This window comes from Oncorhynchus kisutch, linkage group LG16 (genome assembly GCF_002021735.2).
Source record: "Oncorhynchus kisutch isolate 150728-3 linkage group LG16, Okis_V2, whole genome shotgun sequence".
NCBI classification, from domain to species: Eukaryota; Metazoa; Chordata; class Actinopteri; order Salmoniformes; family Salmonidae; genus Oncorhynchus; species Oncorhynchus kisutch.
Window position 1 is genome coordinate 49,571,322 of NC_034189.2, and position 14,742 is coordinate 49,586,063.

General features: G+C 48.7%; 1 protein-coding gene across 1 annotated transcript in view; it reads left to right on the forward strand.

The window, feature by feature from the left end:
- Positions 1–14,742, forward strand: part of LOC109879359 (obscurin-like protein 1) — a 25,479-nt gene continuing 10,737 nt past the window's right edge. The window contains exons 1-12 of the mRNA XM_031792820.1: positions 1–503; positions 1,824–3,269; positions 8,753–9,022; positions 9,234–9,494; positions 9,783–10,088; positions 10,222–10,488; positions 10,693–10,968; positions 11,937–12,051; positions 12,333–12,493; positions 12,662–12,934; positions 13,179–13,454; positions 13,737–14,012. Coding sequence (XP_031648680.1) covers positions 1,943–3,269; positions 8,753–9,022; positions 9,234–9,494; positions 9,783–10,088; positions 10,222–10,488; positions 10,693–10,968; positions 11,937–12,051; positions 12,333–12,493; positions 12,662–12,934; positions 13,179–13,454; positions 13,737–14,012 — 3,808 coding nt within the window. The 5' untranslated portion in view covers positions 1–503; positions 1,824–1,942. The remainder of the gene's footprint in view (positions 504–1,823; positions 3,270–8,752; positions 9,023–9,233; positions 9,495–9,782; positions 10,089–10,221; positions 10,489–10,692; positions 10,969–11,936; positions 12,052–12,332; positions 12,494–12,661; positions 12,935–13,178; positions 13,455–13,736; positions 14,013–14,742) is intronic.

Here is a 14,742-nt window from a genome sequence, read left to right on the forward strand (position 1 = left end):
TCTCCCTGACATTGACACACCGGGCGCCTTAGGACCGGGTGACGAAACCAGCAGGCAGTCAGAGTGGATTGTGTGGTCCCTGTACTGGAGCTCCAGACCCCCACCAGTTCCAGAAGCCACAGCCACCTCACTGGATGGACAGATACAGCAACAGGACGAGCCTTGAGAGCTGTGGATCTGTTTGATGCTGTTTGAGGATTGCACTTGATCAAGACACTCATTTTGCTTTTATTTAGTCAGGACATCTTGAGAGACATTCTTGTCTTAGTGAGAGAGCAGGACTGCAGCAGACCACTGAGAGCGGGAAACATATCCCTACCGGACAGAGCAGACAGCGGCCATTTTAAGGGACGCGGAACCAGACTTACACCTGGGTCAAAAGTAATTCCAATCAATGGGGTCCAAGTCTTCTTGAACCCTGGAAGGAGATTCTGAAGAGTGGCTTTAATTTGTGGGCTATATTGTCAATGTGGAACAGAGGAAGTGTCACTCTGGAATCACTGGTAAGTTTCTGATTATCATAGTTTGTACGATTGTATCATTATTTAAGCGACGCAGATTGTGTATCATTTCACCTCACCTATGAGAGGGAAGAGGAAATGCAGCAACTCTCGGAGAACACTGGAAGTCGATAAAAGAGCTTCTTTATCAACAGGATCTTTGCCCCCATGGTAACCAAATAGATAACTGGGTCAATGGCATGATCCAGTAGAATGTAGGGTGACAGCCTTTTGGAGGGAATATACTGCAGCACCTAGACACATTGGCTGCAGTATCAAATGCCATGTGTTCACCTGTAAGAGAGAGAGAGAGTTATCTCTGTATTGGGAAATAGCCCCTGCATGCCAGATATGAAACCTACAGCTGCTACAGACAAACTATAGGAACATCAACTGCACCACAATGCATTTGGAAGGCTATAGCTGAACCTGATATGGGGTTACTAGTATAGCAACAATGACAGCATGTATTAGGCATTTCTAGAGTTCCCTTTTCCTGATCCCAATCCCCGTGGGCATTCAGATTGTGACTGTCTCTCAGGTAAGGTAGCACATCAACAGTAATCAACAGTAATCCAAAAAGGTATCATATTTTCCCTTTAGTGTAAAGTTACTCTTATGTTGGAGAGTAAAGGCGTACATACTGTATGTTACCGTGAGGATTTTCTGTTATCTGACACAAGGCCTCCAGGCAGGGTCTTTATTTGGACAGACTACTTGAAATACTCCTCTGGCTGAGCTACAGCACCAGCTGGGAGGGCTGTGGTCTGTTCGGTTCTGACTGAGACGCTACTTTACTTTTACTAGGTCAACACCACTAGACTGAGGAGAAAGCACTGTCCTTCAGCTTGGGGCTGTATTCAATGTCCTTCTGTTATCACAAAGCAGTGAATACATTGTCCACTAGATGCAAAACATTCAGAGTGAAAGGCTGTAGTACTTCTTCCAAGACAAATCTGATGGGCTGAATGTAAGGCATTATAAACTGGGTGGTTCAAGCCCTGAATGCTGATTGGCTGACAGCCGTGGTATATCAGACCTTATACCACAAGTATGACCCAAAAATATTTTTACTGCTCTAATTACGTTGGTAACCAGTTCATAATAGCAATAAGACACGTCGGGGGTTTGTGATATATGGCCAATATACCACGGCTAAGGGCTGTGTCCAGGCACTCATGCATAAGAACAGCCTTTAGTCATGTTATATTAGCCATATACCACACCCCCTTGGGCCTTATTGCTAAATTATGACTAGATACTGTGTGAGAGTTATGTAGTAACTGTATTATTAATGTACTACGACTCATATCTTCTCTGCAGATTGATATGCGGTAGAGACGACCGTGTGACACAATCTACAAGAGACTTCTACTACGGACCCCATTTGTTTTGCCCATCAGAGTGAGAAGAAGGGACTGAGACAGACGCAGGAAGCCAACATGGACATATTCGGTGGTGCCCCCCGTGTACTGGGCTACTCGCGCCCCGTGGCGGCACAGTGTGGCACGGACTCCGTCCTGCAATGCAAGATCGGCGGCGACCCTCGTCCTGAGGTGGTCTGGGAGAAGAAGAATGTACAGATCCTGTCAGAGGGACGCTACAGGCTGTCGGAGGAGGGCCAGGCCTACTTCCTACACATCACTGGGGTCAGGCTGGAGGACGCTGGCCAGTATATCTGCAAGGCCAGTAACAGCGTGGGTGAGACGTGCGCCCCTGCCACACTGAAGGTGGAGAGGAACAGTCAGGAGCGGCAAGGGGCACAGAAACAGACAGAGGTCAATGGGGTGCAGCAAACCAGGCTGGAGAATGGAGAGTTAGGGGGGCAACGGAATGGGGAGTTTAGAAGGCAACAGAGCAGCGAGTTGGAGGGGCAACAGAACCAGAATGGGGAATATAGGCAGCAAGAGAACAGAGAGTATGGAGGGCAACAGAATGGAGAGATAGAGCAGAGGAATGGAGAGGTAGGCCAACAGAGCGGAGCGGTAGACCAACAGAGCGGAGCGGTAGAGAAGGAAAATGGAGAGGAGAGTGAGCGGGAGAAAAAGAAGCAACGCTATGAAGGGGAGCCCCTGCTGTCAGACGACAGACCTCACTTCCTCATCAAGCCCCTCTCCCTGAGGGTGGACCGGGGCGAGGACGCAGCCTTCTCCTGTAAGCTGTCGGGAAACCCTCTGCCCCAGGTGGTGTGGGAGAAGGACGGGAAGAAGCTGAGCGACATCTTCGAGAGCGCCCACTTCAACGTCAGCAGCCAGGACGGAGGCTGGTTCCAGCTGAAGATCTTCAGGACGAGGATGCCCGACGGGGGTGTCTACACCTGCAGAGCCCATAACAATCAAGGAGGGGCGCTGGCGGGCGCAGTGCTGCTTGTGGAGCTCGTCCCGGAACGGCAGGAGAGCGGGGCGTCCACGTCAAATGGGCACAGCAACGGGCAGACATCACCTCGTAGTATGAGGCACAGACATGGTTTGTCGAGACAGCCGGACGAGCCCAATCTGAACTCTGCCAATGTGAAGAAATTTGCGGTGTCGGAGGGGAAACATGCTAAGTTCCGCTGCTTCGTGACAGGGAAACCTAAGCCTGAGATCATCTGGAAGAAGGACGGAGCGCCCCTAGAGGCTGGGAGGCGTCACCTTCTGTTTGAGGACAGAGAGGGTTACTACACGCTCAAAGTGATGTACTGTAAACATCAGGACACAGGGCTGTACGTGTGTGCTGCGTCCAACGCTCTGGGACACACCCTCAGCTCTGTTTACCTGACTGTCAAAGGTAGGGCTTTAGCAGGGTTTCAGGAATTTATTATCTTTTCTTTTCTTTCTTACAGATGTAGGATCTTCATTTGAGCTAGTTTGCTACAGCAGGAAAATAATCCTGCAGCAACAGGACTTGTGAATTATTATGTGGATTATAATTAATGGACATTTTTGTTGGGGATGCCCCATTTTTCATAAGGAAAAATCAAGTCTTGAATTTCAAAATGGAAATTACAAATTTCAGAAGCCTTTTAAACCTCAAATACACTACACGTTTTTAATTTCCTGCATTGCTGGAAAGTTCTCCTGCAACAGGGTGGTCAAATTTGGTGCGGCAGGTAACCTAGTGGTTAGAGCATTGGGCCAGTAACCAAAAGGTTGCTAGAGCGATTCCCTGAGCTGACAAGGTAAAAATCAGTCAAGGCAGTTAACCCACTGTTCCTAGGCCGTCATTGTAAATAAGAATTTGTTCTTAACTGACTTGTCTAGTTAAATGAAGGTTAAAGAAATTAAGATCCTACATCTGTACCATCGTTCTTTCCTTAATTAATTCCTTTGCCATGATGATCAACAATCAGGTTTGATTGAGACAATGAAAGCATGCTCTCACCTGCCTAATTTGATCATCATTTTGAAGGAATAACATTGTGGCAAACCCTCATGCTAGTCAGGAGCATACGTACTGTATGTTGCTGACTAGCATGAGTACGTACTGTATGTTCCTGACTAGCATGAGTACGTACTGTATGTTCCTGACTAGCATGAGTACGTACTGTATGTTCCTGACTAGCATGAGTACGTACTGTATGTTCCTGACTAGCATGAGTACGTACTGTATGTTCCTGACTAGCATGAGTACGTACTGTATGTTCCTGACTAGCATGAGTACGTACTGTATGTTCCTGACTAGCATGAGTACGTACTGTATGTTCCTGACTAGCATGAGTACGTACTGTATGTTCCTGACTAGCATGAGTACGTACTGTATGTTCCTGACTAGCATGAGTATGTACTGTATGTTCCTGACTAGCATGAGTACGTACTGTATGTTCCTGACTAGCATGAGTACGTACTGTATGTTCCTGACTAGCATGAGTACGTACTGTAGGTTCCTGACTAGCATGAGTACGTACGGTATGTTCCTGACTAGCATGAGTACGTACGGTATGTTCCTGACTAGCATGAGTACGTACTGTATGTTCCTGACTAGCATGAGTACGTACTGTATGTTCCTAACTAGCATGAGTACGTACTGTATGTTCCTGACTAGCATGAGTACGTACTGTATGTTCCTGACTAGCATGAGTACGTACTGTATGTTCCTGACTAGCATGAGTACGTACTGTATGTTCCTGACTAGCATGAGTACGTACTGTATGTTCCTGACTAGCATGAGTACGTACTGTATGTTCCTGACTAGCATGAGTACGTACTGTATGTTCCTGACTAGCATGAGTACGTACTGTATGTTCCTGACTAGCATGAGTACGTACTGTATATTCCTGACTAGCATGAGTACGTACTGTATGTTCCTGACTAGCATGAGTACGTACTGTATGTTCCTGACTAGCATGAGTACGTACTGTATGTTCCTGACTAGCATGAGTACGTACTGTATGTTCCTGACTAGCATGAGTACGTACTGTATGTTCCTGACTAGCATGAGTACGTACCGTATGTTCCTGACTAACATGAGTACGTACTGTATGTTCCTGACTAGCATGAGTACGTAGCGTATGTTCCTGACTAGCATGAGTACGTACTGTATGTTCCTCACTAGCATGAGGGTTTGCCACAATGTTTCTTACGTCATAGAAATGCCATAGGGAGAGAGTTAGATCGTCAGCTGTCACAACTAATTGCTCTATAGAGAGTTCAGTAGATTGTGGAAATGCATTGCTAAAAGATCCCAGTTGAGTCACCTTAATAATTGGTAATTGTTAAGTCATCATTATAGGATAATCCCAGGGTGATCCAGCCATCACACAGCACACTGAGTCAGCTGGCTACGTAAATTAAATGGTATCTGTCTCATCTAGGCATCCACATCCCTAATCTACCAGGGAGTTATTGCCATAGAGTCTTGATAGGTGGAGATAAAAACAGGTCTTCCTACCCTTACCTCCCCTTAGTCTCTTCCCCTCTCCCCCTACCTCCTGCATGTCTCCCCTGCCCACCCCAATGCCTCTGTGTCCCTACCTCCCCCCAGTCTCTTTCCCCTAGCTTCCCTTCTTCCCCTTTCCCCCTAGCTTCCCTTTCCCCCCCTCCCCCTAGCTTCACTTCTCCCCCTACCTCCTGCATGTCTCCCCTGCCCACCCCAATGCCTCTGTGTCCCTACCGCCCCCCAGTCTCTTTCCCCTAGCTTCCCTTCTTCCCCTCTCCCCTAGCTTCCCTTCTCTCCCTACCTCCTGCATGTCTCCCCTGCCCACCCCACTGCCTCCGTGTCCATACCTCCCCCAGTCTCTTCCCCCTAGCTTCCCTTCTTCCCCTCTCCCCTAGCTTCCCTTCTCCCCCCTCACCCTAGCTTCCCTTCTTCCCCTCTCTCCCTAGCTTCCCTTCTCTCCCTACCTCCTGCATGTCTCCCCTGCCCACCCCACTGCCTCCTTGTCCCTACCTCCCCCCAGTCTCTTCCCCCTAGCTTCCCTTCTTCCCCTCTCCCCCTAGCTTCCCTTCTCTCCCTACCTCCTGCATGTCTCCCCTGCCCACCCCACTGCCTCCTTGTCCCTACCTCCCTCCAGTCTCTTTCCCCTAGCTTCCCTTTCCCCCCCTCCCCCTAGCTTCCCTTCTCTCCCCACCTCCTGCATGTCTCCCCTGCCCACCCCACTGCCTCCATGTCTCTACCTCCCCCAGTCTCTTTCCCCTAGCTTCCCTTCTTCCCGTCTCCCCTAGCTTCCCTTCTCTCCCCTCCCCCTAGCTTCCCTTCTCTCCCTCTCCCCCTAGCTTCCCTTCTCTCCCTACCTCCTGCATGTCTCCCCTGCCCACCCCACTGCCTCCATGTCCCTACCTCCCCCAGTCTCTTTCCCCTAGCTTCCCTTCTTCCCCTCTCCCCTAGCTTCCCTTCTCTCCCCTCCCCTCCCCCTAGCTTCCCTTCTCTCCCTCTCCCCCTAGCTTCCCTTCTCTCCCTACCTCCTGCATGTCTCCCCTGCCCACCCCACTGCCTCCGTGTCCCTACCTCCCTCCAGTCTCTTTCCCCTAGCTTCCCTTTCCCCCCTCCCCCTAGCTTCCCTTCCCCCCCTCCCCCTAGCTTCCCTTCTCTCCCTACCTCCTGCATGTCTCCCCTGCCCACCCCACTGCCTCCATGTCCCTACCTCCCCCAGTCTCTTTCCCCTAGCTTCCCTTCTTCCCCTCTCCCCTAGCTTCCCTTCTCTCCCCTCCCCCTAGCTTCCCTTCTCTCCCTCTCCCCCTAGCTTCCCTTCTCTCCCTACCTCCTGCATGTCTCCCCTGCCCACCCCACTGCCTCCGTGTCCCTACCTCCCTCCAGTCTCTTTCCCCTAGCTTCCCTTTCCCCCCTCCCCCTAGCTTCCCTTCCCCCCCTCCCCCTAGCTTCCCTTCTCTCCCTACCTCCTGCATGTCTCCCCTGCCCACCCCACTGCCTCCATGTCCCTACCTCCCCCAGTCTCTTTCCCCTAGCTTCCCTTCTTCCCCTCTCCCCTAGCTTCCCTTCTCTCCCCTCCCCCTAGCTTCCCTTCTCTCCCTCTCCCCCTAGCTTCCCTTCTCTCCCTACCTCCTGCATGTCTCCCCTGCCCACCACACTGCCTCCGTGTCCCTACCTCCCTCCAGTCTCTTTCCCCTAGCTTCCCTTTCCCCCCCCCCTCCCCCTAGCTTCCCTTTCCCCCCTCCCCCTAGCTTCCCTTCCCCCCCTCCCCCTAGCTTCCCTTCTCTCCCTACCTCCTGCATGTCTCCCCTGCCCACCCCACTGCCTCCATGTCCCTACCTCCCCCAGTCTCTTTCCCCTAGCTTCCCTTCTTCCCCTCTCCCCTAGCTTCCCTTCTCTCCCCTCCCCCTAGCTTCCCTTCTCTCCCTCTCCCCCTAGCTTCCCTTCTCTCCCTACCTCCTGCATGTCTCCCCTGCCCACCCCACTGCCTCCGTGTCCCTACCTCCCCCCAGTCTCTTTCCCCTAGCTTCCCTTCTTACCCTCTCCCCTAGCTTCCCTTCTCTTCCCTCCCCCTAGCTTCCCTTCTTCCCCTCTCCCCCTAGCTTCCCTTCTTCCCCTCTCCCCCTACCTCCCCCCAGTCTCTTCCCCCTAGCTTCCCTTCTTCCCCTCTCCCCCTAGCTTCCCTTCTCTCCCTCTCCCCCTAGCTTCCCTTCTCTCCCTACCTCCTGCATGTCTCCCCTGCCCACCCCACTGCCTCCGTGTGTCCCTATATTTAGAGACTGAATCATGAGCTGAGGTATGTGTCCTGTATGTGTCCTGAATACAGATTTTCTGCTGTGTTGTTAACCATGTTGACCATGTTGACCATGACCAAAGTCCACAGCAATGTCAATAGATTGGTAGAAATAACCCTAAAAGTTTACTTGAAATGTAGTTGAAATTACTGTTTGTTCAAATCCTGCAGTCAATCATAGCATAAGTCATGAAATGTGATCATGAAATATGCTCATGAGCTCATGAAATGTGTTATACCTTGATTAAAACTCAACCAATGACTGGAATAACCTAAAATGTGCGTAAAGCATTGTAAAAACAACCTAAAATGTGCGTAAAGCATTGTAAAAACAACCTAAAATGTGCCTAAAGCACTGTAAAAACAACCTAAAATGTGCCTAAAGCATTGTAAAAACAACCTAAAATGTGCCTAAAGCACTGTAAAAACAACCTAAAATGTGCGTAAAGCATTGTAAAAACAACCTAAAATGTGCCTAAAGCACTGTAAAAACAACCTATAATGTGGGTTAAGCACTGTAAAAACAACCTCAAATGTGGGTTAAGCACTGTAAAAACAACCTAAAATGTGGGTTAAGCACTGTAAAAACAACCTAAAATGTGCCTAAAGCATTGTAAAAACAACCTAAAATGTGGGTTAAGCACTGTAAAAACAACCTCAAATATGGGTTAAGCACTGTAAAAACAACCTCAAATGTGGGTTAAGCACTGTAAAAACAACCTAAAATGTGGGTTAAGCACTGTAAAAACAACCTAAAATGTGCGCAAAGCATTGTAAAAACAACCTAAAATGTGGGTTAAGCACTGTAAAAACAACCTCAAATGTGGGTTAAGCACTGTAAAAACAACCTCAAATGTATCTAAAGCATTGTAAAAACAACCTAAAATGTGGGTTAAGCACTGTAAAAACAACCTCAAATGTGGGTTAAGCACTGTAAAAACAACCTAAAATCTGGGGTAAGCACTGTAAAAACAACCTAAAATGTGCCTAAAGCACTGAAAAAATACTATACAGGGACATAGCAAATCACTACACAAAGACATACTGCAATATGTTTTCCAGACAGTGTATAAACCAATCCACAACTACCTCCCTTTCCACCCATGTGCAGCTCCAGCGGTGCGTTTCAGGCGGTCTCTGCAAGACGTGGAGGTGAGAGAGAGAGGCATGGCCGTGTTGGAGTGTGAGGTACCTAATGAGGGCATCCCTACTGCCTGGTACCTGGAGGACCAGAGACTGCAGCCAGGGGGTAAATACGGCATAGAGCAGAACGGAACCAGGCGCAGGCTCACTATCCGAGATGTAGGAGCAGACGACGATGGGGTCTATCTCTGTGAGATGCCTGATGGAGGGAAGAGTATCGCTGAGCTGGCCGTCAAAGGTAGGTAGACGTCTTATAGTATGGAAGAAGTATGGCAGTGTATCATTCACTCATTTAATACAGTCTAGAAAATACATCTTTGAGCATCAGAACTATTGAAACATGTTTAAAATGTAAAATATATATATATATTTTCTATAAACCCAATGATTTTTCTCCAGGATATACAGCCATACAGTACATGACCCTCAACGCTCTTTCTCACCCACAGGCACAATTGTTAAAAAACTTCCTCGAAAACTAGACGTGTTAGAGGGGGAGAATGCTGTGTTCTGTGTGGAGGTAGAGGAGGAGAACATGGATGTCCACTGGTTCAAAGATGGCCTGAAGCTACGCGAGAGCCACCAGACTATCCTCAAGTCCTTTGGTAAAACCCACATGCTGGTGTTCGTCAACGTCTGCCACGGGGACACTGGGGTCGTGACCTTCGTTGTGGGAAGATCCAAGACCTCGTCCCGGCTCAGAGTCAAAGGTAAGCTGGATGTTGACCAAGGTGACCCATGGCCCCTTACTTAGGGACTTTCCAAATCAAATCAAAGTTTAATCGTCACGTACACAGTTTACAGTTAACTTTTTGGGGATTTACCCATGTAGATCTGAAAGGGTTAGAACGACAGTATGGTGAAAACTCCAGCTATACTGTGCAACATATCCTAATGTAGCTGCTAGAGACTAACAAACGTACGACAGTCTACAAGCATTATGGCAACCAATGCTCACCTACTTTGTACCTTTCTTCCTGTTTCGGTTTTCTCCACAGCTGCCAGACACAGCCCTCCCATCTGTCCAGTGGGGGTGGAGATGGATGTGGACAGGCCCAACAGCGTGCTCCTCTCCTGGGAGCCGGCCCCCACCAGCCAGACCACCACCCGCTCCGTCTATGTCCTGGAGAGACAGGAAGTGGGATCACAGGAGTGGCTGAGGTGTGCGACCTCCGACACGGCGACCTCCGCAGAGGTCATGGGCGACAGTGTGCTGTGCGAGGGCGATTACCGCTTCCGTGTCTGCTGCATCAATAAGTATGGCCGTAGTGGACACGTGGAGTTCCCTAAAGTCGTCCATCTTGGTGAGTGCTGAATTGGAGAGAAACCATGTTGATGTGATCAGGGATGAAAGGCTGTCATGCACTATGGTATTTGTGTACCCTGCAGCTATGGAAATTCATTTGATGTCACTAGCTTTGAACTCTCACCTCTCAGTGCCAGGTCCCAAGATCAGGACCCCTCTCCAGGGCTGTGAGGTGACGGAGGGGGAGGACGCCCTGTTCTCCATCGATCTGTCAGTGATGGTGACGGGCACCTGGTTCCTGAACAGCACCCAGCTACAGGATAGCCAAGACTACTCTATCCAACAGGCAAAGACACAGCACTCCCTGGTAATCCACAGCACCAAGGTGGAAGACCATGAGGCAGAGGTCACCTTCATCGCCAACGGAGTCAGAGACTCAGCGGTTCTCAAGGTTCAAGGTAGGTGTTGGGGAACGGTGGAGTGTAAAGAGAAATAACATGATAATGGCATCAAGCCAGACAATCTGGATTGAGGAGGCCTTATAACAAGGACTGCTTTAACATTTACATTAGGCTTGTTTGTACTGTAATGATATGCAATTGCATGATATTAGAATACTGAATACTGCTTGTACATATTTTTTGGTAATGATTCCATTCCAGCTGCGGTGGTAAAGTTCAGCCCAATGTCAGAGTCAGACAGTAACAAGAGGGTGGAGACTGGTGACCCTGTGGTCCTGTACTGTGAGGTGTCCCACCCCTCAGCCAGAGTGGGCTGGTTCAAGGATGGGGTGGAGCTACAGGTGACAGACAGCCTCAACATCCAATCAGAAGGCAACATGAGGAGGATCGTTATCCGATCGGCTGAGTTCACCGACTCTGGCGTGTACACATGCGAGACGATGGGTGATGTCATCAATTTCAACGTGGAGGTTGAAGGTGAGTTGCTGTATGCCATGTTTGGTTGTCATGGATATCATTAACATGCACTCTCAACCAGAAATGTTCTATTTTCCATATAAACATCAACTTTCTATAATAGAGGTTTTTCAGATGTTTGACCATCTCTTTGAATTCACAACTTCACATGAATTTATTCAGCCATCAACCATGATATCATACTGATTTACGCTGACGATCACCCAAGCTAACTGAGCATCCCATATCTGCCACCTTAACCAATCACCCATAACACCCCTAGCTGTGGGAGCCATGTTCTCCCACCTCCCTGAAGAGGAGAGGGCCAAGGCCGCTGAGGCTGGCGAGCACATCGTTCTCCACTGTGACGTATCAGACCCATATGCCCAGGTCTACTGGTACAAAGATGGCGAGCAGATCTTCAACCTGCCTGGTGTAGACTTTCAGGAGGATGGGCATACAAGGGTGCTGATTATCCAATCGCCTGACTTCTCCCACTCGGGCGTTTACACGTGTCGGACAGCTGATGATGTCAGTGTGTTTCAGGTGGAGGTCAAAGGTGAACAACGGAGATTGTTGTTCTGTGTTTTCTCTGAGGGAATCCTAATACTGTGTTGTACTTCCTCTGTGCCGGCTAGTCATCTTATGTTGTTGTTGTTGTTGTTATTGACAGGATTATCTTGGTCCTGTAACTAAGTGTGATGGCTTCTGTTCTGAAAATGTTCTCTGAGTCTTCTCTAACCTGTTTTTCACCCCCATATCATTCCTCTCACTCACTGTCCTGATCTTTCTGATATGTATCTGAACAAACCTCTGGAAGAGCATGCTTAGTTTGATCACACTGTAACAAAACAGTCCACTACTCATTCCAACCCCTCCAACCCAGCAAGCCTCCTCCTCAACAACCAAACGCTAACTCTAACCATGACCATCCAACCTCCCCAGGTAGCTCACCCTCTCCCTCTCCCCCTCTCTCCTTCCCCCACCAGGTCCCCCTGTGCAGTTCAGTGAGGTCCCTGAGGAGGAGCTCCAGAAGTCTGCCATGGAGCTGGATCCTGTGGTGCTCACATGTGAGGTTTCCAGAGAGGACGCCAACGCTACCTGGTACACAGCTAACATACACATCGCTAGGAAACACAAACTGGATGTCATTATCCTTTATGATTTGGAGTCTTTCTGCTTAGAATATCGTTCATTTAGTGGGAACTGATCATGTTCCGACTGTAAAAAATATAAGTAGGCTTATTACGAAGTTTCAACAATTGAGAGAGCAGTGTTGGCCAGTTGGGTTCAGGCTTTTGTTCCAGCCAAGCACCATCACACCTGATTCAACTAATCAACAATACTGAAGGTTCATTGTCCTGTCCGTCATGACCTTCCTCCAGGTACAAGAATGGGGTTGAGGTCCAGGCCAGTGATAACATCACCATACAAATAGAGGGCACCATGAGGAGACTGATCATCCGTTGTGCTGAGACCTCAGACGCAGGAACCTACAGCTGTCAATCAGGAGACAACAGCCTCTCATTCACTGTCAACATCAAAGGTATGTACTGTACACTAGCCTACATGTTTTCATGTCATGTAACAGGTGAAGTTGACTCCATTGTGTTGAGCAAAGATGAGACTTTGATGATGATGCAAACCTCAATTCTCCTATCCTAGTGGTAGAATTTGCTCATTCATATTCTCCTTTTCCCTTGTTGAAACTAAGAGCCTCCAGTGATGATCGTGGAGCCCAAGGAGGACGTGGTTATGGAGGGTCATATCTCTGAGCAGGTGGTCCTGCAGTGTGAGCTGTCCCGCTCCAGCGGTGAGGTCCACTGGTTTAAGGACGGCCTTCAGGTCCTGGAGACGGAGAACGTCCAGTTGACGTCCGAGGGACCGTACAGGAGGCTGACCGTCCTCTGCGGCTCGGCAGAAGATTCCGGAGAGTACGTCTGCATCATGGATGGAGACTCTGTGTTCTTCCAGGTCACCATCACAGGTAAGATACTCCAAGGTTCCATGCCTGGTTCATTTGTTGTGAGTGGTAGTGTAATCGTTTCGTCTTTTGGGGTCTCCTACCAAACCAATCCCCCTTATCAGACGACAACTATTTAATTTACCTTTTTTACACTATTACACAATTTAATCTTATGTTAGACTATTTCATATCCAAACTTCTATTTAAATATATATATATATTTTAATCGCTTCCTTTTAAATGCAAGTTGTTCTCCCTTTCTCAGAGCTTCCGGTGCGAATCGTCTCCCCTACTGAGTCTGAGCTGGAGCTGACCAGCCTGACCTCTGAGAGGCTGGAGCTCAGCTGCGAGATATCCCAGCCTGATGCCCAGGTACGCTGGTACCGAGATGGGCTGGAGGTGGAGGAGAGTGCCTCTCTCATCCTGGAGGTCCAGGGAGCCCACAGGACACTGGTCATCCCCATGACCACTGTGGAGGACACAGGAGAGTATGTGTGTGACACAGAGGATGACTCGGTCACATGGCTGGTCACTATTGCAGGTATGTGGTCAGTGAAATAACTCTGTTCAGCGTAAGAGGTTTAGTTATGTCAGGGTTAAGTATTTCAATCTTTGGTTTTGTATTTTTCAACTATTTGAGATGAATGGACATACATAATATTATTAATATAACTGTTCACTATGATTTCTTATAAATAAGTTAGATTTTAGGTATCTATATTATGTTGTTTTGATGTATTGCTTTCTGCTGTCTGCTAATTTCCCATATTGCAATATTCTGTTGAAAGAATATAAATGAACCATATAAATCCCCTCTTCTCAGAGCCTCCTGTGAAGCTGGCCCGCTCTGAAACAATGTCTGACGTAATGGACTGTTTCTCTGGAGAACCCATCGTCCTGGAGATCGAGGTGTCACGGTTCAACGCTGAGGTGATCTGGATGAAGGATGGAGGAGAGGTGGAGGAGAGCAGTGATGTCACCATCACTGAGGATGGACTCATCCGCCGCCTCACCATCCGCACGCCCGTCCCGGGCGACTCTGGGAAATACACCTGTCTTGCCTCAGATGACCTCATCGACTTCCAGGTCAAGGTGTCAGGTAAGAGATGGTTGGAGGTGAATGGTACTTTGTTTTCACACAATTCCATTTGAATTCAATCAGGAGATTATAAAAATTACTTCCGGCGCCGACAGAGATGGCCGCCTCGCTTCGTGTTCCTAGGAAACTATGCAGTTTTTTGTTTTTTTTACGTGTTATTTCTTACATTAGTACCCCAGGTCATCTTAGGTTTCATTACATACAGTCGAGAAGAACTACTGAATATAAGATCAGCGTCAACTCACCATCAGTACGACCAAGAATATGTTTTTCGCGACGCGGATCCTGTGTTCTGCCTTTCAAGCAGGACAACGGAATGGATTCCATGCAGCGACCCAAAAAAGAGGGAAACGAAGCGGTCTTCTGGTCAGACTCCGGAGACGGGCACACCACTCCCTAGCATTCTTCTCGCCAATGTCCAGTCTCTTGACAACAAGGTTGATGAAATCCGAGCAAGGGTAGCATTCCAGAGGGACATCAGAGACTGTAACGTTCTTTGCTTCACGGAAACATGGCTCACTGGAGAGACGCTATCCGAGGCGGTGCAGCCAGCGGGTTTCTACACGCATCGCGCCGACAGAAACAAACATCTTTCTGGTAAGAAGAGGGGCGGGGGCGTATGCCTTATGGCTAACGAGACATGGTGTGATGAAAGAAACATACAGGAACTCAAATCCTTCTGTTCACCTGATTTAGAATTCCTCACAATCAAATGTAGACCGCATTATCT